General features: G+C 40.3%; 1 protein-coding gene and 1 long non-coding RNA gene across 2 annotated transcripts in view; one reads left to right on the top strand and one right to left on the bottom strand.

Annotated features, from left to right (window-relative positions):
- The first annotated feature begins 3,140 nt into the window (after positions 1 to 3,140).
- Positions 3,141 to 11,727, top strand: LOC141554241 (uncharacterized). The gene is made up of 5 exons (XR_012485802.1): positions 3,141 to 3,187; positions 4,122 to 4,207; positions 4,476 to 4,768; positions 9,548 to 9,981; positions 10,242 to 11,727. It is a non-coding gene; the product is annotated as an uncharacterized LOC141554241 (long non-coding RNA).
- Positions 11,728 to 20,612: 8,885 nt separating this feature from the next.
- ST3GAL2 (ST3 beta-galactoside alpha-2,3-sialyltransferase 2) overlaps positions 20,613 to 25,784 on the bottom strand; it is a 64,458-nt gene continuing 59,286 nt past the window's right edge. The window contains exons 5-8 of the mRNA XM_074284702.1: positions 25,000 to 25,179; positions 24,536 to 24,581; positions 23,811 to 23,930; positions 20,613 to 23,107 (exon numbers count right to left, since the gene is read on the bottom strand). Of these exons, the coding sequence (XP_074140803.1) occupies positions 22,934 to 23,107; positions 23,811 to 23,930; positions 24,536 to 24,581; positions 25,000 to 25,179 (520 nt within the window). The 3' untranslated portion in view covers positions 20,613 to 22,933. The remainder of the gene's footprint in view (positions 23,108 to 23,810; positions 23,931 to 24,535; positions 24,582 to 24,999; positions 25,180 to 25,784) is intronic.

Genomic DNA, 25,784 nt, shown 5'->3' with positions numbered 1-25,784 from the left:
AACTCCACTGAAAATCATAGAAACTCACTAGCACTTCTTGATTGCAGAATTGAGATAAATGAAAATCCTGAGGGACAGAGTTTCTAGATAATTAATAAATAACTTATTAGGTTATTTGACTACAAAAATGATTGCCAGTGGTATCTCTCTGTAACCAGAAACAAAACCATGGAGATCACTAAATGCTTAAATACCTTTGGAAATCAACTTTGAGTAGTGAGGGGGTAACTTTTCAAATGAGGAGGTAGGCCAAAAACCTTCAGCTCTTGATGCTGATCACAAAACTCACCTCCCTCCAATCTGGACAAAGGAACCTATCTATCCAGACCATTCTGGATGCTCCTCACCTCCATTAACTGGGTTACCTTAAACTTCAATGGAGGGCTACAAAGATTAGAGCTAGCAATCACCTTGATTACTTTCTTTTTATACTCTAAATAGCTGTAAAATCTTATAGTTTGGTCAGGTCCTGCCCAAGATTTAAGAGCATATTCCTGAGGATTTGGGCCATCTCATCTATTAGCAATTTGATTCAGAAACTAATTGCCTGACCTAGGAGTTGATCCCTTACTGAGGAAATAAAGAGAAAAAATAGGAAAATAGAAAAATCCTAATTTAATAATGTTGATTAAAATAATAGAAAAACGATAACGATATTTCTCTCACTATTGCTACTATTGCAGTCCCATAAAATTTTAGTTTACATAGCAAGTTGTACTAATAATTCTTAGAGATTAATTTAAACTACTCTCATATTGCTATAATAAAATCAGTTTATCAACTCAAAGTACTAGACTTTCCAAAATTTACACAATATCCTGTTTTTCTGCTCAATTTTATTCTCCTCTAGTTCAAACTCATCCTGGTTTAAAATCAATCAATAATCTATAATTTCACCTGGATAATAAATATAGGATAGATTATTCAAATGCCTAGAAAAGAAAAATTATACCAATTGCCTTCTGTAAAGCTCCACACTAGTAGAGATGCATCTCTTAAGGTAGATTAACTCTTTAAAAAAATAAAATTTCTAAGGCTGGTATGTTAAGAATAAGACAGTTGAAGATGTAACTTCAATAAACACTATTACAGACATCATTTTCACTTTTACAAGTAAGAAACAAATTATCTGAGATGAAACACTAAATTATAAGCAAGTTTGAAAAATTCCCTCTAATTTAAAGCAAGGAATATTTATATTCCTTTTGCTCAGTAAGAATTCCACAGCACAGCAAGTTCTTGTACATAGTGGATACGAATTTATGATTAGACATCCCAAGAAACATTGTAAGTTTACAAATAAGGATATTTAATAAAGCTTTTTTTCCAACACAGGAAATGATCTATTTTCTCTTGAAAATATACATGTAATAAAGAAGAGCCAACTCACTTCCAGTTGATCAATGATGGACAGAAATAACTACACCCAGAGAAGTAACACTGGGAAGTGAATGTAAATTGTTAGCACTAATATCTGTCTGCCCAGGTTGCATGTACCTTCGGATTCTAATGTTTATTGTGCAACAAGAAAATGATATTCACACACATGTATTGTACCTAGACTATATTGTAACACATGTAAAATGTATGGGATTGCCTGTCATCGGGGGGAGGGAAAAGAGGGAGGGGGGATAATTTGGAAAAATGAATACAAGGGATAATATTATAAAATATATATATATAATAAAAAATTTTAAAAAAAGAAAATATACATGTAAATGCTTGATAGTTTTTTACTTTATCATACTAACCCCTAATAACTTTAGCAAAATTCCTCATCTGTAGGGAAACCTGAAAGTTTCCAATTTCTCAGAATATCAGAACATGTAATCAAACTGATTAAGTAAGATAACATTTTCAATTTTTTTTCTTTTCACCCTTTTCCTTCTTTCAATTCATTTATAATGTAATCTAAAAGAAACTGCTTTCCTTACATGTGTTACACTAATTAACCAACTTTCACGATTTAAGAAAATGTAGAAACTTGGCAATATTTACAGTATCATGGAAAAAAAAAAGTCAGTACTCATCAGATGATATTAATTTAATTAAATATATTTCCAAATCTCCTGATACAGGAAATCATTCATCCTATCTATCACTTAGCGTTAATCTCCAATTAAGATGGAACTCGTTTCCTTGACAGAAGCTGATTTGTACTATAAGCTGATTTACAAACTTTCTCCTTCTGGTTAGGTGTGAAGAAATCTTTTTCACCTCTGACTCTTGTAGCATTTGGATTTTAGCACAAGAGTACTAAAACAGAGCTAAAACAAACTACAAAGGATACATATTAAACATTGTATCAGATGAAACAACAAAGAATACTTTCGCGACCTTTATTTTAATCCCGATGAAATTAAATAGCCTTCCCCAAACAGTATCTTTTAAATCTATAATTTCACCTGGATAATAAATATAGGATAGATTATTCAAATGCCTAGAAAAGAAAAATTATACCAATTGCCTTCTGTAAAGCTCCACACTAGTAGAGATGCATCTCTTAAGGTAGATTAACTCTTTAAAAAAATAAAATTTCTAAGGCTTTTAAACTGCTTTTGAACAGCTGATTCTCTAACCTAATCGAATTAGGCAGGTGGTTTTTCTATGTTGGTATTACCAGGTTTCATAATATAAGCATGCAATTAATGTTACAGGAACAGTTCTAGAAAGTACATCCAAAGCTTGAACAACAAAGATTCATAATTGTAATTATTAGGTTAGGTCAAAGTTCCAGGGAGCAGCCACTTTTCTCCAGGTGAAATCTTGAATTTTCCCAGAACAGAAAAAAGAGTTCATGATTCTCAGTTTGTATAGAATACTCAGTGAACTTCACACTAATCAGCCTGTTCAGAGGGCTTGATGTACGTAGTGTGGGGAGGGTCTCTTGCTAAGCACTTTAAAAATAAAAATGTAGCAAAAAACAAACAAACAAACATCAGGAAAAGAGGGCAAGCATAATTACAGGATGCTTATGCAGCCTCTTACACAGAAGATGTAAGGGTCATTCACGCCTCAGTCTTCACTAACTAGCCAAAGCTGTTTCCAATAAACTCCTGGGATCCGCTTTTCAGCACAATTAGGAAGACTTTATAAGCCTGAGGTAATTCCGCCTGAGCAAATTCCTATTTAAGGAGGCAGTTTGATGAGGAGCCCTAACCGCCCAGCAGGAAGCACCTTCTCTAAGGTAAGAGTTCAGCGGAAGCCTGGATACTGTGCCCTAAGGCTTGGTTGTTTGAGGGTGGGGATTAGTTTGGGGGGGAGGGAAGAGTAGAGAAGGGGAGCAACAGTCAAAGGGAGCATTTATCGGACTCCTTTCGGGGTCTGATCTGGATTTGATTCGTACGTAATAGTAGCTCTACTGCGTGCTCAGTGAGTTGCAGGACAGGGCCTGCTGACACTAAAATTCAGAGGAGCTAGGAGCCCAGACCTTCTCTAACATGGATCGGCCGGAGGAACTCCAGTGGGGCTCTGGGTTCGATATTCTCGGATCAGTGAATAAGGGCTCGGTGGGCCTGAGCGGCTGGCGTTGCCAAACTTCTATTTGCTGCGGGGTGCGGTTTGAGCTTCAGTTTCTTCCTCTGTCAGATGAGGGTTGGTCGTTATTGTTCCATCTCCTCGTCTAAGATCTTTTCAGCTGGAAGCCTGGGATGTTAGAATTATCGACGGCAGCCACGGGGCGACGGCAGCGACGCGGCAGCTGTAGCATCGGCAGCAGTTGTAGGAGATTCCTGCCAAAGGAATGGGAAGGACGTTAGGAATTTTCTCCTGCCCTGTGAAAAGCTGGCACTCACTCTGTCACACCCACAGAAATGAGAGCTACAAAAATGTACAAAAAGATCCCACAAAACATCATATTTCATCATCTTTTCATTTAGTTTGTTTCCCAGTTTGATCAGTAAAAGTATCTTTTACCTTCACTGGAATCTAAGAAAACCTATCCTAGAAATCCTTTAAATAATTGCTCTAAGAGTCCGGAGGGAGAGAGGTCCAGGACTGATAAAGGGTCTTTGTGCATAATCTCTGTGCATAACAGCTAGTCTTTAGCTAAGGGGCCAAGCAGGCAGCCAAAAAGATTTTGCTGAGTTCAGGTGAGAACTTCCCTCTCAAATCCCTTCTAGAGCCTATGAAGAATCCAGTCTGAAGAACTCCTGGTTGGAGGCATCTTCAGCAGGACCAGCTCTAGTCCTTTTCTGGAAGGCCAAAGGTAAGGGGGAACCCGGAGAAATTCCTTGGGCTTCAATGAACCCACTTTGTGTCTCCTTGGGGGTTAGCGGGTTGAGGATGGTTGGATGGCAGTCCAGTTCCTGAAGGGCCTTGGGGTTGGAGATCAGGAGGATGGAAAGGAGAACAGTTAATTTCCATTGAGATTCTGACCTAGAGAACTTGCTAGCAGGGGACTCCTAAACAGGGAGGAATCGGGAGCCCTGGGTCTAAAAATTACCTGATCAAACATTTCTTCTCCTGCTCTTCAGGTTCCCTGTCTGTAGAATGGATGATCAGCCAATGTTGTTCAGAGAAATATTCTTTGTCTTTCTGTGACCTGGAGCCAATAAGCAGGGACCCAAGTGTACATCCTGCCTCTGCACATTCTATTGTCACTGTTCTTGACTCCCTTCTTGACTGCAAGGAAGGTTGTGGAGCTGTCTCTGGATGTGGAGCCAAGGAGCTGGTTCTTCTTTTGATGCTTCTTATTATAGAGGCTTTTAGATGTCCTTTACTTTCTCTAAGGATCAGTTTTCTCTTCATGAATATGGATATGGGAGAGGTAAGTGCATCCAATAGGGCCTCTGAGGCTCCTTCTGGCTTTTCCTCTGTGTTCTTTAGGAAAAAAGCACCATGGCTGATTGCCAGGGGTAGAGGGGACAGAGCTCACCTGCAGTAACATTGAAGGTGCCATGTTTTAACACTGAGAACCTTGCTAAGCTAGGACATGTCCAGAGGAGGGCATCTATCGGGGCAGCACCTCAGATCCCTGTCCTAGGGGTTGAAGGAGCAAGGGAGCTTTACCTTGGAGAAGACTTGTAGAGACACAGCTATCCTCAGTTTGAGAGATTTGTATCAGTGAAAAGCAATGAACTTCCTCCTGTCAGAAGGGCAGAACTAGAAGCAACAAAAGGTAGAAATTTGATGTCAGGGGGGAACATTCTGTGTCTGAGAACTTAAGCCTTAACTCTTCCCTTCAGGACCACAAGAAAATGGATGATGTACTTTACAAAATGAATTGTTTAGTTCTTGAGGAACAAGCAAATAGAACAGCCCCACCAAATTCTCCTGCAGAACCTTCAGATACCATCTCTTCTCTTCATATATTCTGGGTTCCTTGAATCCCAAAGGGATCCTCTGGCCTACCCTCAGCATTTCCATTGAGTCCTCCCTCCTCAGGGCAGTGATGGAAGGCCAAGGCTTAGAAAATATGCTAGCAATGAACCCACTCACCCATTTGCATGAACAGAGCAAAGAGCACTTTGCTGGAAAGAGCCCACTGCAAGTCCTTCCCTAATTCCTGGCACAACCATGAATGTGGAGAAAACATTCCCCTCTCAGTGGAGCCCGGGGCTCCAGATGTCCTTTGACATTTCAAAGTTTGAAAGTACTGAGACTTTCATTTTTAGAAATGGTACCCAGCTGTAAGGCAAGAGCAGAGAGAAGTGCTAGTGTCAAGGAGATCCCATTTTCATACCTCTCCCTAAAATTGACATTGGTCACCTCAGAATTTTCTTAGGTGTAGCGGTGTCATGGTACTCCTGAAAGTTCAACTCTAATTACTCCCTTCATGTCAGTCCAAAGGAGGAAGGCACCCAGTCCAAAAGGTGATAAGAAATGAAAAGCAGGATAAATCACTATTTATTTATTTATTTATTTTTAAATTTTTTATTATATATATTTTTTTATAATATTATCCCTTGTATTCATTTTTCCAAATTATCCCCCCCTCCCTCCATTCCCTCCCCCCCATGACAGGCAATCCCATACATTTTACATGTGTTACAATATAGTCTAGGTACAATACATGTGTGTGAATATCATTTTCTTGTTGCACAATAAACATTAGAATCCGAAGGTACATGTAACCTGGGCAGACAGATATTAGTGCTAACAATTTACACTTACTTCCCAGTGTTTCTTCTCTGGGTATAGCTACCTCTGTCCATCATTGATCAACTGGAAGTGAGTTGGATCTTCTTTATGTTGAAGATTTCCACCTCCATCAGAATACATCCTCATACAGTATTGTTGTTGAAGTGTATAGTGATCTTCTGGTTCTGCTCATTTCACTCAGCATCAGTTGATTTAAGTCTCTCCAAGCCTCTCTGTATTCCTCCTGCTGGTCATTTCTTACAGAGCAATAATATTCCATAACCTTCATATACCACAATTTACCCAACCATTCTCCAACTGATGGACATCCATTCAACTTCCAGTTTCTAGCTACAACAAAAAGAGCTGCCACAAACATTTTGGCACATATATGTCTCTTTCCGCTCTTTAGTATTTCTTTGGGATATAATCCCAGTAGTAGCGCTGCTGGGTCAAAGGGTATGCACAGTTTGATAACTTTTGGGGCATAATTCCAGATTGCTCTCCAGAATGGCTGGATTCTTTCACAACTCCATCAGCAATGTATTAGTGTCCCAGTTTCCCCACATCCCCTCCAACATTTATCATTATTTGTTCCTGTCATCTTAGCCAATCTGACAGGTGTGTAGTGGTATCTCAGAGTGGTCTTAATTTGCATTTCTCTGATCAGTAGTGATTTGGAACACTCTTTCATATGAGTGGATATAGTTTCAATTTCTTCATCTGAGAATTGTCTGTTCATATCCTTTGACCATTTATTAATTGGAGAATGGTTCGGTTTCTTATAAATTAGGGTCGGTTCTCTATATATTTTGGAAATGAGACCTTTGTCAGAACCTTTGTTTTTAAAAATATTTTCCCAATTTGTTACTTCCCTTCTAATCTTGTTTGCATTAGTATTATTTGTACAGAAACTTTTTAGTTTGATGTAATCAAAATCTTCTATTTTGTGATCAATAATGATCTCTAGTTCTCCTCTGGTCATAAATTCCTTCTTCCTCCACAAGTCTGAGAGGTAGATTATCCTCTGTTCCTCTAATCTATTTATTATCTCCCTCTTTATGCCTAAATCATGGACCCATTTTGATCTTATCTTGGTATATGGTGTTAAGTGTGGATCCATATCTAATTTCTGCCATACTAATTTCCAGTTTTCCCAACAGTTTTTTCCGAATAATGAATTTTTATCCCTAATGTTGGTATCTTTGGGTTTGTCAAAGATTAGGTTGCTGTATCCTTTTTTGTCCTTTGTATCTAATCTGTTCCACTGATCTACCGGTCTATTTCTTAGCCAATACCAAATGGTTTTGGTGACTGCTGCTATATAATATAGCTTTAGATCAGGTACACTTAGACCACCTTCCTCTGAGGTTTTTTTTTTTTTCATTAGTTCCCTTGCAATTCTCGACCTTTTATTCTTCCATATGAATTTTGTTGTTATTTTTTCTAGGTCATTGAAATAGTTTCTTGGGAGTCTGATTGGTATAGCACTAAATAAATAGATTAGTTTGGGGAGTATTGTCATCTTTATTATATTCGCTCGGCCTATCCAAGAGCATGGAATGTCTTTCCAATTATTTAAATCTGACTTTATTTTTGTGGCAACTGTTTTGTAATTTTTCTCATATAATTCCTGACTTTTCTTTGGTAGATGGATTCCCAAATACTTTATACTCTCAACATTTGTTTGGAATGGAATTTCTCTTTGTATCTCTTGCTGTTGCATTTTGTTAGTGATATATAAAAATGCCGAGGATTTATGTGGATTTATTTTGTATCCTGCCACTTTGCTGAAATTTTGAATTATTTCTAGTAGCTTTTTAGCAGAGTCTTTGGGGTTCTCTAAGTATACCATCATGTCATCTGCAAAAAGTGACAGTTTAATTTCCTCATTTGCTACTCTAATTCCTTGAATCTCTTTCTCGGCTCTTATTGCCGAGGCTAGCATTTCTAGTACTATATTGAATAGTAATGGTGATAGTGGGCAACCTTGTTTCACTCCTGATCTTACTGGGAAAGGTTGCAGTTTATTTCTATTGCATATTATGCTTACTGAAGGTCTTAAATATATGCTCCTGATTATTCTAAGGAATAGACCATTTATTCCTATACTCTCAAGAGTTTTTAGTAGGAATGGATGTTGGATTTTGTCAAATGCTTTTTCTGCATCTATTGAGATGATCATATGGTTCTTATTAATTTGATTTTTAATATGGTCAATTATATTAATAGTTTTCCTAATATTAAACCAGCCCTGCATTCCTGGAATAAATCCTACTTGATCATAGTGTATTATCCTGGAGATGATTTTCTGAAGTCTTTTTGCTAATATCTTATTTAAGATTTTAGCATCAATATTCATTAAGGAGATTGGTCTATAATTTTCTTTCTCAGTTTTCGATCTACCTGGTTTAAGTATCAGTACCATGTCTGTCATAAAAGGAGTTTGGTAGGACTCCTTCATCCCCTATTTTTTCAAATAATTTATATAACATTGGGACTAATTGTTCTTTAAATGTTTGGTAGAATTCACATGTGAATCCATCTGGCCCTGGGGATTTTTTCCTGGGGAGTTGATTAATAGCTTGTTCCATTTCTTTTTCTGAAATGGGACTATTTAAGCAATTTATCTCCTCCTCTGTTAATCTAGGGAGCCTATATTTTTGGAGGAAGTCATCCATTTCACTTAAATTATAAAATTTATTGGCATAAAGTTGGGCAAAGTAACTCCTTATTATTTCTCTAATTTCCTCTTCATTGGTGGAAAGATCCCCCTTTTCATTTGTAAGACTATCAATTTGATTTTCCTCTTTCTTTTTTTTTGATCAAATTTACCAAAGGTTTATCTATTTTATTGGCTTTTCATAAAACCAACTCTTGGTTTTATTTATTAATTCAATAGTTTTTTTACTTTCAATATTATTGATTTCTCCTTTTAATTTTTGTATTTCAAGTTTAATTTTTGGTTGGGGGGATAAATCACTATTTACAGCCTAGCTTCTTAACCTGTGGTTTGGGATCCCGTATGGATTCCCAATGTGGGGACTGGGAGATAATTTATCAATGAATGTTTGATTTCTTTTCTTTCTCATATTTCCCTTTTGTTTTGAGTCTTATGTCATAATGACTGAAGTAGAAATGTTTAATATAATTCAGATATAATTTATATCAGATTGTTTACTCTCTTGGAGCAGGGAAAAGAGGGAAGGAGGGAAGAAGAAAAACTTGGAGCTCAAAATCTTTACGTTTTTAACACTCGTCTTTATGTAATTGAGAAAAATTAAATAATTTAAAAGTTTTAAAAAATGCAGAACATGGCTCAAAGTGGAATATAACATATCTGGCCTGTTTCCTTGAACCCCCATCTTTCCACAGGATCAGAGGATAGCAATGAGGCCCTGGGAATACCCCCTTCCCAATCAGTGTGGGGTGTCCAGGGTGCTAACCATTTCTTTGTCTCCTACAGACCGTGGAAGAAGGCAAGGACCTTAGCCTTCTATACCCCAAGGGGATGCATGGAACCCAGAGTCCATTTGAATCCTGCCAAGTATTTGAGCCTCCTCTGATACCCAGATTGAGGGAAGCCAAATAGAGACCCTGTCACAACAATATAAACAATTGTTTACACAAAGCGGCTTGTGGAGAAACTGCATCCAGTATCAAAGTAGGCTCTCTTTGGAAGACTTGTTCTGATCTAGCAAGGAAGTCGATGAGAAAAGACAGTGTGACCCCATTCCCTGCCCATTTATGAGGGTTTGGAAAAAGTTCTACCCTGCATACCTGTCTAGCATGGAAGCCCTGGACATGAAGTACTATGCAGTCTGAGAATCTTAGGTCTAGTCTCTTCTCTTCATGATCACCAGGAAAAGGACTAACATTTTATAGGCTATGAACCCTCAGGTAAGTACTGAAAAAAGAGATTTAGTGCCACTCTCCGGTTCAGACGGGACACCTTAGGGGAACCAAAAGTACTTGCACTTATTGTATGACACAAGCAGAGACCATCAGTCAACTCCTTTCCATGGTTTCCCCTTTGGGAAATAAAACATATGGCCCTGTGCTCCATCTAGAGTTCCTTTGGGGTCTGGACTGGGTGTGGGAAGAGAGCTGAGAATAGGCCTTCAACCATTACTATCCCTTTATTTTTCTTGTCCTCACAGGAGCATAAAATTAGAATCTAACACCTGGGAGGTGTTCCCTGCCTACATCACATGCTACCCCAGGTAATGGTTTGGAGTGTAGTCTCCACTGTCCACCAAAGAGAACAGATACAGTAACAAATATCCATCATGAGCTACCACAGATGATTCCATTTTATATACATTCCAAACAATGACAAACACCCCCAAGTTTTACCCTGATTAAACAAAGACAGTCAGTGCTTCCTCCCATCATCCTGAATCAAGAGACATAGGAGAACATCTCCCAAGATTTATTCCCCAAAATCCCATGGACCTGAAGCCCCATTGTCTCTATACCTCACCAGTGTCTTCTACACGTCCTAAATCAAGAGACATAGAAATACGTTCCCCAAAGTCTGTAACGAGATCAATGAGACACCTCGGGAGTCAATGGCATCTCAAATAACTTCACCCATGAGACTTTTTTAGCATCTACTATTGATCATCCTGGATCAGCCCATATCACTTCCTCATATGCAGAATCAAAATGGATGAAAACTGCTCCCATAAATCAACTTCAAAATATCCTTTCTACTATTAATGTTTTTAAACATCATGGAAGATGAAAAGGGATATAAATTTAGCTTCCAAGATCAACTTCAGAGAATCATGTCTACTATTACCCCTTTAATCAACATGGTCCCTGAAGAGCAAGTTGTGTCTTATACAACTTAGATGTGCTCTAACCTTAGTCTGTGAGATAAAGATTAAATATTGTGTTCATCTCTTCCACTGACCATTTGTTGTAGTTATAGAAATTTGCCATAGAAGGAAAAATTGGGGGATGGAGCCAAGATGGCAGAGAGGACAATTTTTTTTTCCTGAGCTCTTCCTACAACCTTCAGACTAGCTTATCAATCCTAGACCTCTTTCCCTTAAATGTGATTAATATCAGAACAAACATTTAAGTATCTCTACAGTTTGAAAAAACAGCTGAGCATCATCTGCAGGTATTGTGAACAAATTCCTTATCCATTAGTTGTCTGTAAATTGATCGTTTCCTCTCTCTCCTTGGATGTGTTATTAGTCTGCTCTAGCAAGGCTCTCCTTGAATGTTTCAGTTCCCAGTATCTTTGCCCTCAAAAAGATTCCTCTGTACAGTTTCCCTTCATATAATGGTTAAAGATCCTTAGGATTCAATCTGTTGGGAAGCAGGTCACTAACTGCAGGATGCTCAAGCTCAGAGGATTCTCTCAATAGAAATGAGCGAGTGGAACAGAATTTCCCAGATGGAAAGACCCTTGAAGGTCAGGGTTGGAAGCCACATGGATTATCAAAGATGGGGATGGTATTGGGTAGTTTTGGTCAAGGCTCTCCTTTCAGAAAGGGATCAACAATCCCTTTTCTTGGGTTCCTGAAAAATAGGTTTTTATGTCCCCTTAGATTCCCCAGGACCTTAGTGATCATATCTGAAAGTAGATAACAATAAAAAGTAAGATGAAACAGAGGTTGTTACCGTGTGGTTTTTCTGAGTCAATGTATATATCCCCCTTTTATTCAGGGATCTTTTTGCACCTTTTTCTGGCCCTCATCTCTAAGTGAGATATCACCAATTTAGTTCTAGCTCTTCACTGGGCAGGAGAAAATTCCTAATATCTTTTCCATTCCTTTAGCAGGAAACCTCTACACTGCCTCTTACATCCACCGTGAGAAAAGCACTTAATTAGCACAAATTGCTGACACCTGAATCTTAGCCAAAGTCTCTTTTGTAGGCATGCTCTCACTAGTCCTATAAAGACCCCTGGAGAAAAAGAAACTATAGAGTCCATTTTTTAAAATTTCCATCCATCTCACGAATGGAGACAAGGAACCCTCCAAAAAAGAAATTATAAATAATCCAATCTACCCCCCCCCAAGCTTCCAGTTGAAAAGAGAATCCTAAATTAGTAAATGGTTAGTGCAATCATGTCCACACTCATTGGACAGGGAAAGAACCTGAAACTAAATATGAAATTGTCCAAAGATCACCCCAGTAGCAATGGCAAGTTTAAATACACCCCCCAGTTTCTATGCCCACTGAACCCCAGTACACAGAAGTTTAATTCCAGAGCCCTGCTGAAGATTCACCAATCCATTCATGCAATGGCTGATCTACAGAGGGGGTGCTGTCAATGTAACCGGGCTCCTGGATCTTCTGACTTTCAGTTTCATCAGGACCAGTCCTTCAACTTCCTAAGCATATAGTAGGGCCAACATAGCATACACTGAATCCTGTCTAGTCACTCAATGAAATGAATTACGTAACTCTCCCTTTGATTCCCTTGCTCCCTACCTCAATTCCCTCCAGTACCTGGTCAGCCAGCCTGTCACCCTCAACAATACAGGCCTGGGGACACAGTGGCAAGGTCCCCAGAACTCGCTTTCCCAGAAATTTTACCTTAGAGAAAGGGCTTCCCAGTGGCTTGTTCCAGATGCCTCCTCAAACAGGGATTAGCTGGGGCTCAAAAAGGCCCAGTGATTGAGTCCAGCTTATTGGAATCAGCCTTAGCTGATTTTTTAGTGAGGACTGAATAGATTCTGAAAGGAAAAAGGCAGATATATCGTCTCAAGAGTTCTTTGGGGCCTTAGAGAAAAGATTTATTTAGCTCCTTGAAACAAACTGTTAAGTATCTACTTGGAGTCATTCATTCAATTTAGTGTGTAGATCAATCTATTCTAAGTAGAGAATTGACTCAGTTCAGTCAAGTGGGCTTGAACAGTAACTAAATGTGCCTTAGTTTAAATTCCTTTGTTTCTCCTCCAGGTGCCCAGACAGCAACTCCCCCATACATATCTATTCTGAAGGCTACAGAGAGGGGTATGAGGTAATTATTCTTTTTTTACCTTTTTCTACCCAGTTTTTCATCATACTCATTTCTACCCCAATCTTTCTTTCATACCATCCAATTACTAATGACAATCTTAGACATATAGTTTATATTTTTAATCTAAAATTTAAAGATTTTTCCTATTGAATCACTTGAAACTGGTCTTTGATGTTGACATTTTTTTCTTGGGTCTTGTAAATCAAATTTTCTATTAAGTATTCAGGTCTTTTTTGCAAGAAAATCCTGAAAGTCTGGCAATTCATTGAATATCCTTTTTTTTCATGATTATATTTAATTTTGCTTGAGGTTAACATTTTTGGCTACAACCCCTATTCTTTTCCTCTTTGACATATATTGTTCCAAGACCATCTTTTAATGTAGCCATTGCTAGGTCTTCTGTGATTCTAACAATGGCTTCATTATATTTGAATTTTTTCTGGTTGTTCATAATTTCTCTTTCAGTAAAGAGTTTCAGAATTTGGCTATGATATTTGTGTAGGTTTTTTTTTTTTTTTTTTTTTTTGTAAAGATCTCTTTCAAGTAGTGATTGGAAAATTTTTTCCCCTTCTTTCTACTTTCCCCTTTTGTTCTAACACTTCAGGACAATTTTCTTTAATTTAAAAAAAAATTTTTGCACTATTGTATTGTGATTCTTTTTTTGATCACAGCTTTCAAGTAGTCTGATTATTCTTATGTTTTCTCTTCATCTGTTCTCTAGAAAAGTTTGATTTTTCTTATTATGTGATGTTTCACATTCTCTTCTTTTTTAATTCTTTATATTTTGTTTTATAATTTTTTGGTCTCTTATAATTTCATTGGATTCTCCTTGCCCAATTCTAATTTTCAAAGAGTCAGAAAGGATTCTTTTTCAACTGGTTGACTTTCTTTTCATAGTCTTCTTGTTTTTCTTGGATTGCTCTTGTTTTTAAAACATTTTTCCTCAATTTCTCTCATTTAATTTTTAAACTTTTTGTGAAAATTGGGTGAGGGGTTAGTTTCCATAGTTACAAAACCTGTATCAGAAAAAAATGAAATTGAAACCTAAGAAATGGCCTCTAAAGGTTGATAAATGGAAACAAAATTTATGGAGAGAAGCCATAAAGAATAAGAAACACATAATGAGTTATAATCAGGGTTGGGGACTTACACTCAAAGGATAAAATCAGAAGATAAAATTAGGGGTAGAGAATCATGTAGGGGGAATTAGACTCTACAGATATATTGTAACCTTTATAGTACCTAGCCAATGGGGAATTGTGGGGAGAGACTGAATTATGTACAAATAAAGTGACTGCCAAGGAGAGATGTGATTAGGAATAGGGATTTACATTGGAAAATTAGGGGCTTTCAAGAGACTTGTAACCTTTGTAGTATCCAGTTAGGAAGGAATCAGGGAAGGGACTTACATTATGGGAGACAGGGTAGAAAAAGACATGTCTATTGATTCCAAGTGTGTCTATTTTATGGGATACCTGCTGCTGCAATTGCCCTTTGATTTGGTGGTCTGTGCCTTCAAATTCTTTTGAGATGGCTTACAATAACAACCTGTAACACAAATATCCTTTTGGGGTATTATCCTAAACCTCAATAAGCAATACTCCACAGGAGAAATAAACTGGATCTTCATGGGATTCTGAGATTTTTTTTTTCTTTCTATCTTCCAAGGAAACATCACAAAGTTGGGATGGGGGTAAGATGGGGGTGGGGTCTTGGTGGGGTCCAAGGGAAAAGATAGCAAAAGAGGGAAGGGAATAATGGCTCTCTTCCATAGCTATGATAGAAGCATTCAGGGAGTTGATGAAAAGTATGTGAGAATTCTAGGGTGGGGAATGATTTTTTTTAATTCTTTATTTTTATTCCAAATTTGGGCATTTCTATATTGATAGGATGAGAAGAGAGGATCATAAAACTTGTCTTCTTAAGTATATACTAGTTCAACCAAAAACTTTCAAAACTGTCCTGCTTGTCTGATCTTCCTACTACTGAGAGTAGTTTTCTAACAGTCAGATAGCAAGATATAAGTGTTTATTAAATGGACAAAAAATTGGCCCCTCCTCAGTTCTGGGTCAAGGGGACCTCAGGCTTATAGAAAAATGTTGCTTTAACTTGCTTGCTCAACTATATTCAGACAGAATACTTGCCTAACAATGTCAGATAACCCTGATCTATTCCAATAATCTATGTCAACATCTTCCATTACATCCTGTAAGCCCCCTATTTTTTCCCCTTACAAGTCACTTGTAACTGTGAGGCTGAACAAGAATGCTTATAAGCCTGTCTCTACTTCTGTTTGGGGTGGAACTCTACTGAGAGGTCCGTCCCAGCTGGTAATAAACACTTTCTAAAATTATGAACACCGTGGCTGTCCTGAATTTTATTGCCTGGACTATTTCATATATAGTGGCAGCTCACCCATTTGGCACAGGCTTCAGTCAGCAATGAACTGAGAAATAATCTTATTCACTATTGTCTGAACAGTTTGATCTGTGGGAGTTTCCTAAGGCCGGAAGCTATCTGACCAAGGAGTGGTCAGAATCAGATTGGGTGTGGGAGTTTCCTGAGGCAGAAGACCCACGACCACTGACCCATTAGAACAGACGCCCCCCAAGGTCAGGGGATGGCAAAAATCACATTAAATCAGGAGGAGAGAGAGAGAAGGGAAGAAATAAAAGGGAGGAAGAGAGGAAAGGAGGGAAAGAACATAAAAGAGAGAGGATAGAAAAAAGAGGGGAGAGGTGGAGAGGAAGGAAAAAGAGAACAGAAAGAAATAAGGGGAATGTGGAGGGCACTTGGCTAATTAATAACCTTTCCAAAGAAACTTCCCATCAATAGCCCAAAGAAGCTTGAAATTAAACTTTCAACTGATTGTAATCATTCTATATATTCTTTCTTACTTAGCATTCCATTTTTTGTGGGGGAATAAAATTCCTTATTTCATACCTCATTCATGTTTTCATTCAAAGTCACTTCCTCCCCACCCTGGTTTTGGGGAGGAATCTTTAGACTAGATCCTGAGTGTTTTGTTTATATAGCAATTTAAGGTTTTTGTAAAATGTTTTACAAATATCTTATTGAACTATGGGAAATAAGTGTGGACCACAATATAGCATTTCCACTCTTTCTGTTATTGTTTGCTTGCATTTTTGTTTTGTTTTGTTTTGGGTTTTTTGCAGGTTTTTTTTACCTTCTTTCTAGATCTAATTTCTCTTGTACAACAAGATAACTGTATAAATATGTATACATGTATTTAACATATACTTTAATATATTTAACATGTGTTGGACTGCCACCTAGGGGATGGGGTGGGGGGAAGGAGGGAAAAAGTGGGAACAGAAGGTTTTCCAAGGGTCAGTGTTGAAAAATCACCCATGCATATATTTTGTAATAATAATAATAAATATTATCTCATTTTCTCTTGTCATTTCTGCTGGAATCTAAGGTAGAGGGGTTGAAACTAGGAACTAGGAAGACTTGTTTCCCTATTGAGAAGACAGAAAACTCCAGAGTTAAGAAACTCCAAAAGCAAACTCAGAAGACATTAACTACAGAGATAAATGAGAGGAGCCAGGCCTTGTGTCCTTGAGCTTTTGACAACATTGCTGGCCACTGTGCAGGAGTACAGGGTATCCCCAAAGTGCTAGACCTTAGGCATACCCTGTATATAGTTAAATAGTAACATAGTACCCATACACACATACATGCGCGCACACACACACAAGGCAGAGTGGTTAAATGGAAAGTAATTAAGAAGGGCACTAGCAGTTCAGAGCATCTAGAATGGCTCTACTTAAAAGGTGAGGTTTGAGTTGAGTCTTAAAAGAAATGTCATATGGGATGTTAAAGGTCAACTTCACCATTCACTGTTTTATTTCATTTTTTTGGACAACATTGTCAAAATTCTGAACTTAAGAACTCCCAAAAGGAACATTTCCATACACATAGGAGAACACATAAAGAAAATTCTTGATGAAATTCTGAATCTCCATTTATGTAATAGATTCTATAGGATTGTTTTGCTTGTGGTATGTGGGTTTCCTTCTAAACTTCATTACATCTTTTATGTATTTTCTTTCCTGAGGCAATTGAGGTTAAGTGACTTGCCCAGGGTCACACAGCTAGGAAGTGTTAAGTGTCTGAAGCCAGATTGAACTCAGGTCCTCCTGACTTCGGCTGGTGCTCTATCCACTGCACCACCTAGCTGCCTCTGGGAACTATCTTTTACCATTTTTGTATGCTTGGAGCTTACAACGGGATCTACCAAAGACACATGGTAAATGTTTCTTTGCTAACATATATGTATATATGTGTCCACACACACATATATATACACAAGCTCTTTGAGGTGGAAGCTATTTCATTTGTTAGAATATAAGAGCATTTCATTTTTGTCTTTGTGTCTCTAGAGGCCAGCAGGCACATATCAGATCATTAATGGATACTTGTCTCATTGACTCATTCCTCATTTAGATGACGAAACTGAGGTAAATGAGGTTTAAGGGGAGCATCGCTAGGGAGGCCAGATTGGAATTCATGAATCTGTCTTCCTGACTCCAAGCCTAGCATTCTATGCACTATGATGCCACCTAGTGTCCCAACAATATTGATGTTGATTTAAGGATTGATGATGAGCTATCCCTCCCTATCTGACTTTAGGGGAATTTGGCCTGGCCATTGGCCAAACCCAACAGCCACATAATCCAGCTCATATTTCTCTCAGATTTTCCTTTTTCATGCTCCCTTTGACAACAGAGAGATAGCCTAGAATCTATCAATCAGCCAAGTAACTAATTGGTAAGCATTTCCTAAATGCTTAGTATCCAAGTTCTAAGCATATACTTATTGCCAGAAAGCGTACTTAGTGTTTGGGATTTGGAACAAAATAAGGCCTTGACCTCCAGAAGAACGAAGTCTAACTTGATTTTTCATTAAAACTTTGTAATCTGATTGCCTCATTCATTGCCTGCTGAATGCTGAGGCCCTGGGGGGTAACTGTCCACCTTGGATGATGAGATATAGACCCAAATAAACTACCCTCCCAGTTCATCCAAACACATGAAGTTTTAAAAGGGGGGTAGGGGACAAGACCTTCCCAGAGGTTGGGCCCCACAATCAAAGAAGTCAGATCATCTGGTACAGCCCATTAGCATCGCTCTCCTTCTTCCCTCAACTATTTGATTATGGGAGACAAGATGGCCCTTTAGGCTGTACTGTTCCTTTTTCAAGAAAGTACTACCTGAAAGGGTAGCAGGCCCAGCTTTGCTCTTCTTCCTTTAATTGGGACTTCTGGAGTCCAGCAACCAAGAGAAGAGATCCAAGCTGGAGCACAGGGTGGGAGAGAGCCAGGTTTTGGGGGGAGATTTGTATGGAGAAAATATGGTGAAACAATGTCCCCTCGACCAGAGCATCTAAAACTTTTTTCCACTTCTGACCCCTTTTCTGAGAAAGTTTTTATATGATCACAGGTATAAAATAGGTATACGAGGTTCTCAACAATGAGGTGATTCAGGCCAATTTCAATAGACTTGTGATAGAGAGACCATCTACATTCAGAAAGAGTTCTGTCTAAGGGGACTGAGTGTGAATCACAACATAGTTTTTTCACCTTGCTTTTTTCTCTCTCATTTTTTCCCTTTTTTGATTTGGTTTTTCTTGTACAGCATGATAAATGTGGAAATGTGTTTAGAAGAATTGCACATGTTTAACTTATATTGGATTACTTGCCATCTAGAAGTAGGGGAAGGGAGGGAGAAAATTTTGAAACACAAGGTTTTGTGGGGGTGAATGTTGAAAACAATCTTTGCATGTATTTTGAAAAATAAAAAACTATTTTCTTTTTAAAAAAATCATTTCACAGCCCCCACATCCAGTTATGAAAACCTATATGGAGTCATGAAGCATAGTTTAAGAAGCTGGGTTGTAGATCATGCATGAGCATCTCTGAAGCATAATTTTTATTATTATTAATTATTAAAGTTGTTTTTATTTTCAAAATATATGCACAGTTTTAACATTCAGCTTTGCAAAATCTTATGTTCCAAAAATTTTTCCCTCTCTTCCTCCCATTCCTTTCCCTAGACGATAACTAATCCAATATATGTTAAACATATGCAATTCTTCTATACATATTTCCACAATTATCATGTCTGAAGCATATTCTTAATTGGACTGGTGAGCTGAGTTAAGCTACCCTCTCCAAGTATTTTGGCTCTGAGAGATGGAATAAAAGTTCCTCTTTTCCCCCATTCTTGATGAATCTTAAGATCAAAAAGGCTTGAAGCTAACTCCTCTCTCATAGGTGATTTTGATTTGGGGGGGCAGGGCACACAGTGGGTGATTTTAATACTTCTTTTAAAGGAAAGACCAGCATTCAAGGTAATAACTGAAGATCTGACTGTGTGACACACGTGAACATGCCTCCTTGAGCTCTAGGGCCCTTTACCCAACACTTCTAGAATCAAATACTAACTCCACTCTTTGGCTTTTAAAGCTTTTCATAACCTTTATTCTTCCTCCCTTTACTTCCTTACATCTTCCTCTCTACCATGTACTCTATAACTCAGCTAGACCATGATCTACTCAAAGTTGTTCAAATAATAGATTACATCTCCTTCTTAGAACATTTCTTACATTCGTAATTGAAGGAAATATTAATTTTCAGCAAAAGGGCTAGTTAAAATAAAAATATAATTTGTTCTTCCCATCCAAACTCTGAAATTTATCCAGACACATTGAAAGTCTGTGGATCTCAGGATTAAAAGCATTGTCCTAGAGGCCTCTAAGTCAACAAATCTGGGGATGAGGGGTGGAGAATAAGGGGAATGGGCTTCTGGGAGAGCAGACATTCTGCTCAAGATGGATGATCTTGAATAAGTCATTGGAAGTGCTAAGCTTGTTTCCACATCTGTAAGATGAAACGGGTTGTATGAATTGAATGAAGTACCTTCTCCTCTAACATTCTGGAAGTCTGAGTTACTAGCTCTTAAAAACCAGCTTTCCCAACTGCTCTCCTTCCCTGTCTGTGCCCAAATCCACCATCCCAAATGGATCACCCCATCAAATGGACCACTCCTGCTAAAGACCATGTCTAGGAGCTTCTATCCAATCCTACATGCCAATAGGATCCTGCCCCTTCATCTAGCTCTGAAACCCCCTTCCCCCTCTTATTCTGAGAACTGCAATCACATCAGACAATACTATTATTTGTGGAATGTCATGTCAATGAACTCTGTGATTTCTCTAACCAAAACTTCCTTCCCACTCTATCATTTACCTATATGGGATGCCCTCAAAATCATAGTGCAGTTTAATTATTAAAGTTTAAATCTGCCCTAAGAGTTTTGGGATACTATGTATGTGTTGGCTCTCCCTATTAGAGAAGAAACTCCCAGAAAGCAAGGTAGTGGGGGGATATAAGGGGGTGTCTTGATTTTCTGTATATTCCCAACACTTCGCCCATAAATGCTTAATAAGTGACTTCTCCTTCATTCTTCCTACCTTGATGAGAGACATTCCCAAACAGAAAAACTAGCCATACATAAATCACTTTTAAAAAAACTTTTTAATTAATAAAGAGGGAGGCAAGAAAGAAAGAAGTATTCATTTAAATAACTATTGCAGAAAAGGAGATCTGGGTCAGCTGATGAGATCCGCAGCTCCCAGAACAGGATTCCATGATGATACAAAAGAAATAAATTACTTCATCAATACTGTTTGGCGTGACTGCATTTCCCCCCATCTTCTAAACACTCAGAACAGCCTCTTCCTCAAGATGGGACTGGCAAGGCCCCCATCACCCTGGGATTGGGTGGGGGAGGCAGGGCAGCAAAATCCACCCTGTCCTAGCCATCTTGTTCTTACTCCCCTTCCCTTGGGACTGACAGAAAGGTCTACACTGTCCAGCCCCATCAGGTCAGGGTTTTCTTGGCCATCCTAGAAGAGCCTGCCTTTGAGCTCTTACTTAAAAGAGGTTATGAGTGCATGAGTGTGAGTATGTGTGTCTGCCTGCCCAGGAGGAACTGTGGAGACCGAATCAGTGCTGAGTGAGGAGCTCCTTCTGGTGGTGGGGCAGCTTCACAGAAGCTTTTGCTCCCTCCCTTCCCAAGCTCCCCTGACTCTCAAGGGCTAGGTCTTTCCTTGGGGAGATAGCTGAGTTTAAGGCAGCCAAGCAGATATTAAAAAATGTAACCCTTGGCTGCCCCTTCCAGAGCTGAAATGGGCAGGGGGTGGGTGGAGACCCCAAGAGAAGGGATGAAGGGGAGGAGGCATGCAGTGGGGGCAGGCCCCCTCCCGCTCCCCAGCAAGGCTCCTGGCTAAGTTGCATGGCTAGCTTAAAACGAAAAAACAAAACAAAACAAAGCGCCCCCTCCCCCTTTGGTGCCCAAGCCAAGGCTGGCAGCTTCAGGTTAGCTACTTGGTGAAATGGAAGCAGATTCCGCACCCCCCAAGCCAACAGGCTTCCTGCCCCCGCCTGGCACGGTGGAGAGAAGTGGGAAGAAATGCATGCACCAAGCTGGTGAGTAGTAAGAATCCCTTAGCTAGAACTTTTTGGAAGGGTGGCTCCCCAGAGCTAGTCCCAGAAGTACAGAAACAGTGGGGTTTCCATGCCCGGGGATTTCTCTGCCTCGGGGCTTCCCCTTGGAGCAGGGTATAGAAGAGGGAGAGCCAAGGGCCAAGAAGGGGAACAGGAGGGGCTGAAGTGATTGTAAATTGAAGGCCTGTTGGATTTGAGGTGCCTGGGCTTCCCCCCAGTGCCCGGGGCCAGGATGCTTGCACCTCCTGCTCTAAGATCTCTCCATTGCCAGCCCCCCAGGAAGGGCTGACTTCCCAAATGAGAAGTTGGGAGCTCCAGCTAAGTCTCTCCCATAGGGAGGCAGTTAAGTGCTGATCCAAGCATTGAGGAGGTTGAGATGGAAGAATCAGAAGGAGGGCAACCCATAGCCCCCTGGGCTCAGGGTTCCCACTATGATTGCATTTTGCTTCAATGGGGTCTACTCTACCCTCCAGCCCTGAGGAAGTAAAGGAAATATCCTGGATCAACTGTGGGTATGTGCCTAGAGAGCTGTGGGGGGGCTACTGCTTGATTTCTTGGTCAAAGCTACCCACAAGCGCAAGAGGCCAGAGCGCCATCTTTCCCTAAGCCACTGGAAAATGTCTGAAAGCATTTGGAAAGCTTTGGGGTGATCCTTTCCCTCCCTTCCTCTCCAAAGAGGCCAGAAAAGGGTAACAGCAAATGGGAGAAGTGTCCTTGTCCAACATGGTGGCGTGGGCTAGGAAGTAAACCCCCAGCCTTCTCCTCTGTGGCTATGAAGGGCCTCCAGAAATAGGGATACAGCTTTCTACTCCCAGGGGACTGCCTGCTGCAGCTTCCGGCACGGGGATTGTTTAAAACAACCGGTTTGTCTTAATTTTAAAATAATAATTCCACACCAAAAAAAAAAAGAGTACCCCTCTCTAAAAAGTATAGGAGGGGAAAGTAACCACTGGCTCAACTCTGAAGGTCATTTGCCTCTGCCAGAGCCCCTGGGTCACAGCAATCATCCGTCCCAGGCATTGGATTCATCTGTGAGTCCTTCATGATTGGTTTGGAGAACAAAAGCCTCCACTCCATCACCCTGTGATTGGGATCAGAAGTCCGCCTTTCTCCAGACTTCTCATAATTGGTTGGGGGGAGGGAAGACAAATGCTCCTGATTGGTTTCAGAGACTCCAAGTGGAGTCGCTCATGATTGACTGGGGAACTTGGACACTCCTCTGGGACAAAGCAGATGCCCTGTGAGCAGCCTCCAGGCTGGAGCAAGAGAGAGAGCCGAGGGTCCCTTGCGCCTCTGGCCACAGCAGCAGAAAGGTACAGTCGGGTGGCCAGGGCTCAGTTGCCCCGATAGACCTCAATCTTGCTGGCCTTGGCCAGCATGTCAATGATGTGGGCTTCGAAGTCCGCATCGTGTACTCCCGTCTTCCGGAATTCCCCGGCGTAGCGGTTATTCTCCCAGTAATGGTGCCAGTTGCCTCGACTGTCGGCCCCGAACCCGTAGACGTTCACCTGAGATCAGAAGTAAAGAAAGCATGGATCAGCTGAGGGGCAGAAGCAGAGTTAAAAGGGTTGGGGTCAGGGGCTTGAACTTCCGCCTTCACACAGGGCTTTCCTGTCTCTTCTTTGGATTGTCTCACATCACCAACCCAGTGAACAGCCACAGGTTTCAGTAAGGAAAGATATACTAATAGAAGGTTTCAGCTCAAAGTGCCAGTGGGGACCTTGGCTATCTGGTAGGAGGGGGTCAATTTTAGCTACATGAAACAATGCCCAAAAGTCCAGGAATTGAGTTCAAATCCAGTTTCAGATGCTTACTAGCTGTGTGACCCTGGGCAAATTCCCTCTGCTTGCCTCAGTTTGCTCATTTGTAAAACAGGGATAATAATAGCACCTCTCTCCCAGGGTTGCTATGAGGATGAAATGAGATCATCATAAAGGGTGCCTGAGATGCACAATGCACATAAGTATTATATAAATATGTGCTATTATTATTATTAATCTATTTATTAGTGTCTTAGGGATTTGCAGTCTGAGGCCAAAGAGAGATCAAAACTAGTCAGTTTCTGCCCAGTAATTTCAAATCCCCAACGTAACCCAGAATCCTCTGGAACCTGGGAAGATCAGAACGTGGTCTTTGTTTCCTAAATCTGGATCTTTCCTACCTCAGAGGACATGGGGAGGGAGAGTACTCAAGGTCCCTTAGCTCACCTACCTCATCACACACATGTAGAGCAAAGAAGAGCACTAGCATGCCCGTGGAAGGATAGCGCCCATGATGCTCTGTCCACCTGTCATGAATATACTTGAAGAAGGCTGGGTTGTAGATCTGGACCTAGGAAAGGAGAAATCAACTAGTCAGGGGAAAGCTTGGGAGCGAGGGAGAGGAGGAGGAAGAAGGGTTTCCTTCTACCAACAACTTTTAGTTGATCCCGGTAGTTCCTGATGTCTGTGTCTGAGCTTATCCCTCATGAGGTAGGTGCTTGATAAGGGTCACCAGAAGGTTATTAGCAGATAGGGTCGGGGAGCCATCAGAGGCCCTGAAATAGGGGTCCCATTGTCCAGAAAAGGTACTTCCATCATTGGGGATGTACCAACAATTCTCTGTACCAAAAATGTTTGAAAATGGGGTCTATCCCAGGATCTGACATCAAACTACCACTTCTACCCAATAGAGGAAAAGCTAGAGAGCCAGGTGATGCAGTGGAGAAATTTCCCAGTTAGGAAAACTGCAGTTCAAATCTAGCCTCAGACACTTATTGGCTATGTGATCTGAGCAAGTCACTTAGCCTTTGCCTCAGTTTCTAATCTGTCAAATGAGGATGATAATAATAGAGCCCCCCTTAAAGGGTTGCCCGGCACAGTATATGGCGCACAATAAGCACTATACATCAATACTTATCCTTCCCCTTCCCCTCCCTCTAAGCAGAGTCAGCCTACCTTTTCCTTGTCCACTCGGAGGAAGGATTTCACAGGGGCATAGGTGCTGTAAACAGAGAAAAGGTCATACTTAATATGGTCTAGAAAGAGCAGGGAGGAAGTCCTCACCCCATCCCAGAACTCTCTCCCAATTTGAATTTCCCCTGATTCACTGTCAGATTAATTTTCCTCATTGGAATTGAATGCACCACAGTTAAGATTGAGAATCAAGAGTCCTTTCTTCACACTGGGGAGCTCCCTTCCCTTAGTTTCTACCCAGCAGGTTACAACATAGACGTAGACCAAGGACAACCCTAACTCACTCAACTAGCCCTCCAGATCTAGCCTCACCACTGAGCCCTCCTCGGCCTTTCAGCTGAGTGTGCTAGGGATTTCAAGACCCAGATGCCAGGGTGAGAAACTCCCCTACCTCAAAGCCTTTTTAAAACCCTCACCCTCCCCATCCCCGAGGAGAAGGGTCTCACAATCGGATCTGTCCTGTGGACAGGGCACTGGCAATCCACAGCAAGTCCAGGGCCTTGAAGGGGACCAACACAAAGCTAACATTGGCAGGCAGGTTCTTGGCACTCTCTGGGTACATGAAGTGATGGGTGGTCCGGCTGCCAACATCTTGCTCAAAGCCCACTGTTGGGGCTTGGTTCATCCTGAGAGGGAGAGAAACGGGACAGAGAGTTAGGAGATCAGGCTGAATTCTTACACCTGGGCCAGAGAGGCCCAACACAGGAAAGCTTTACTATGTCCCCCTCTTGACTTCTTGGGTCCTGAAGGAACTGCTCTAACTGGCAAGTCTAGCCTAGTCATGGTCCAGGAACCCTTTCACCATATCCTGAGATGTGAATTCTGTATGTAGTTCCAGTTGATTATCACCCCCAGTCAAGACTCAGGTCTCTCCTTCTAGACAGCTGAACCAATCGTCTCTTCCAGTTCCCAGCTTCTATTTTCAGTCCAAGTCTAATTTCCTTGGTTTCTTATGATGTCTAACTCCTAATGAACTTAAAAAACCCTTCTCTTTTACTGCCATCTGAAACCTGACCAGATGCTTGGGTTTCCCTTTCACTATCATTCTTTGAGACTCAGAGACACTTTGGCTCTTCTTGGAAAAGGCAGAAAGGCATCTCTACCCATTACTAATTAGCTGTTAAGTGTATCTATACAGACTACAAAATGATTATTCATAGTTAAACCGACTACAGGAAACAGTGTGCCACTAAGCCAAAGCCAAGCAGGGGAATAAATAGCGAGATGTTCT

Source organism: Sminthopsis crassicaudata, chromosome 2 (assembly GCF_048593235.1).
Source record: "Sminthopsis crassicaudata isolate SCR6 chromosome 2, ASM4859323v1, whole genome shotgun sequence".
Classification (NCBI taxonomy): Eukaryota; Metazoa; Chordata; class Mammalia; order Dasyuromorphia; family Dasyuridae; genus Sminthopsis; species Sminthopsis crassicaudata.
The sequence above is the reverse complement of the archived record's forward strand: the minus strand, read 5'-3'. Positions and strand labels throughout refer to the sequence as shown.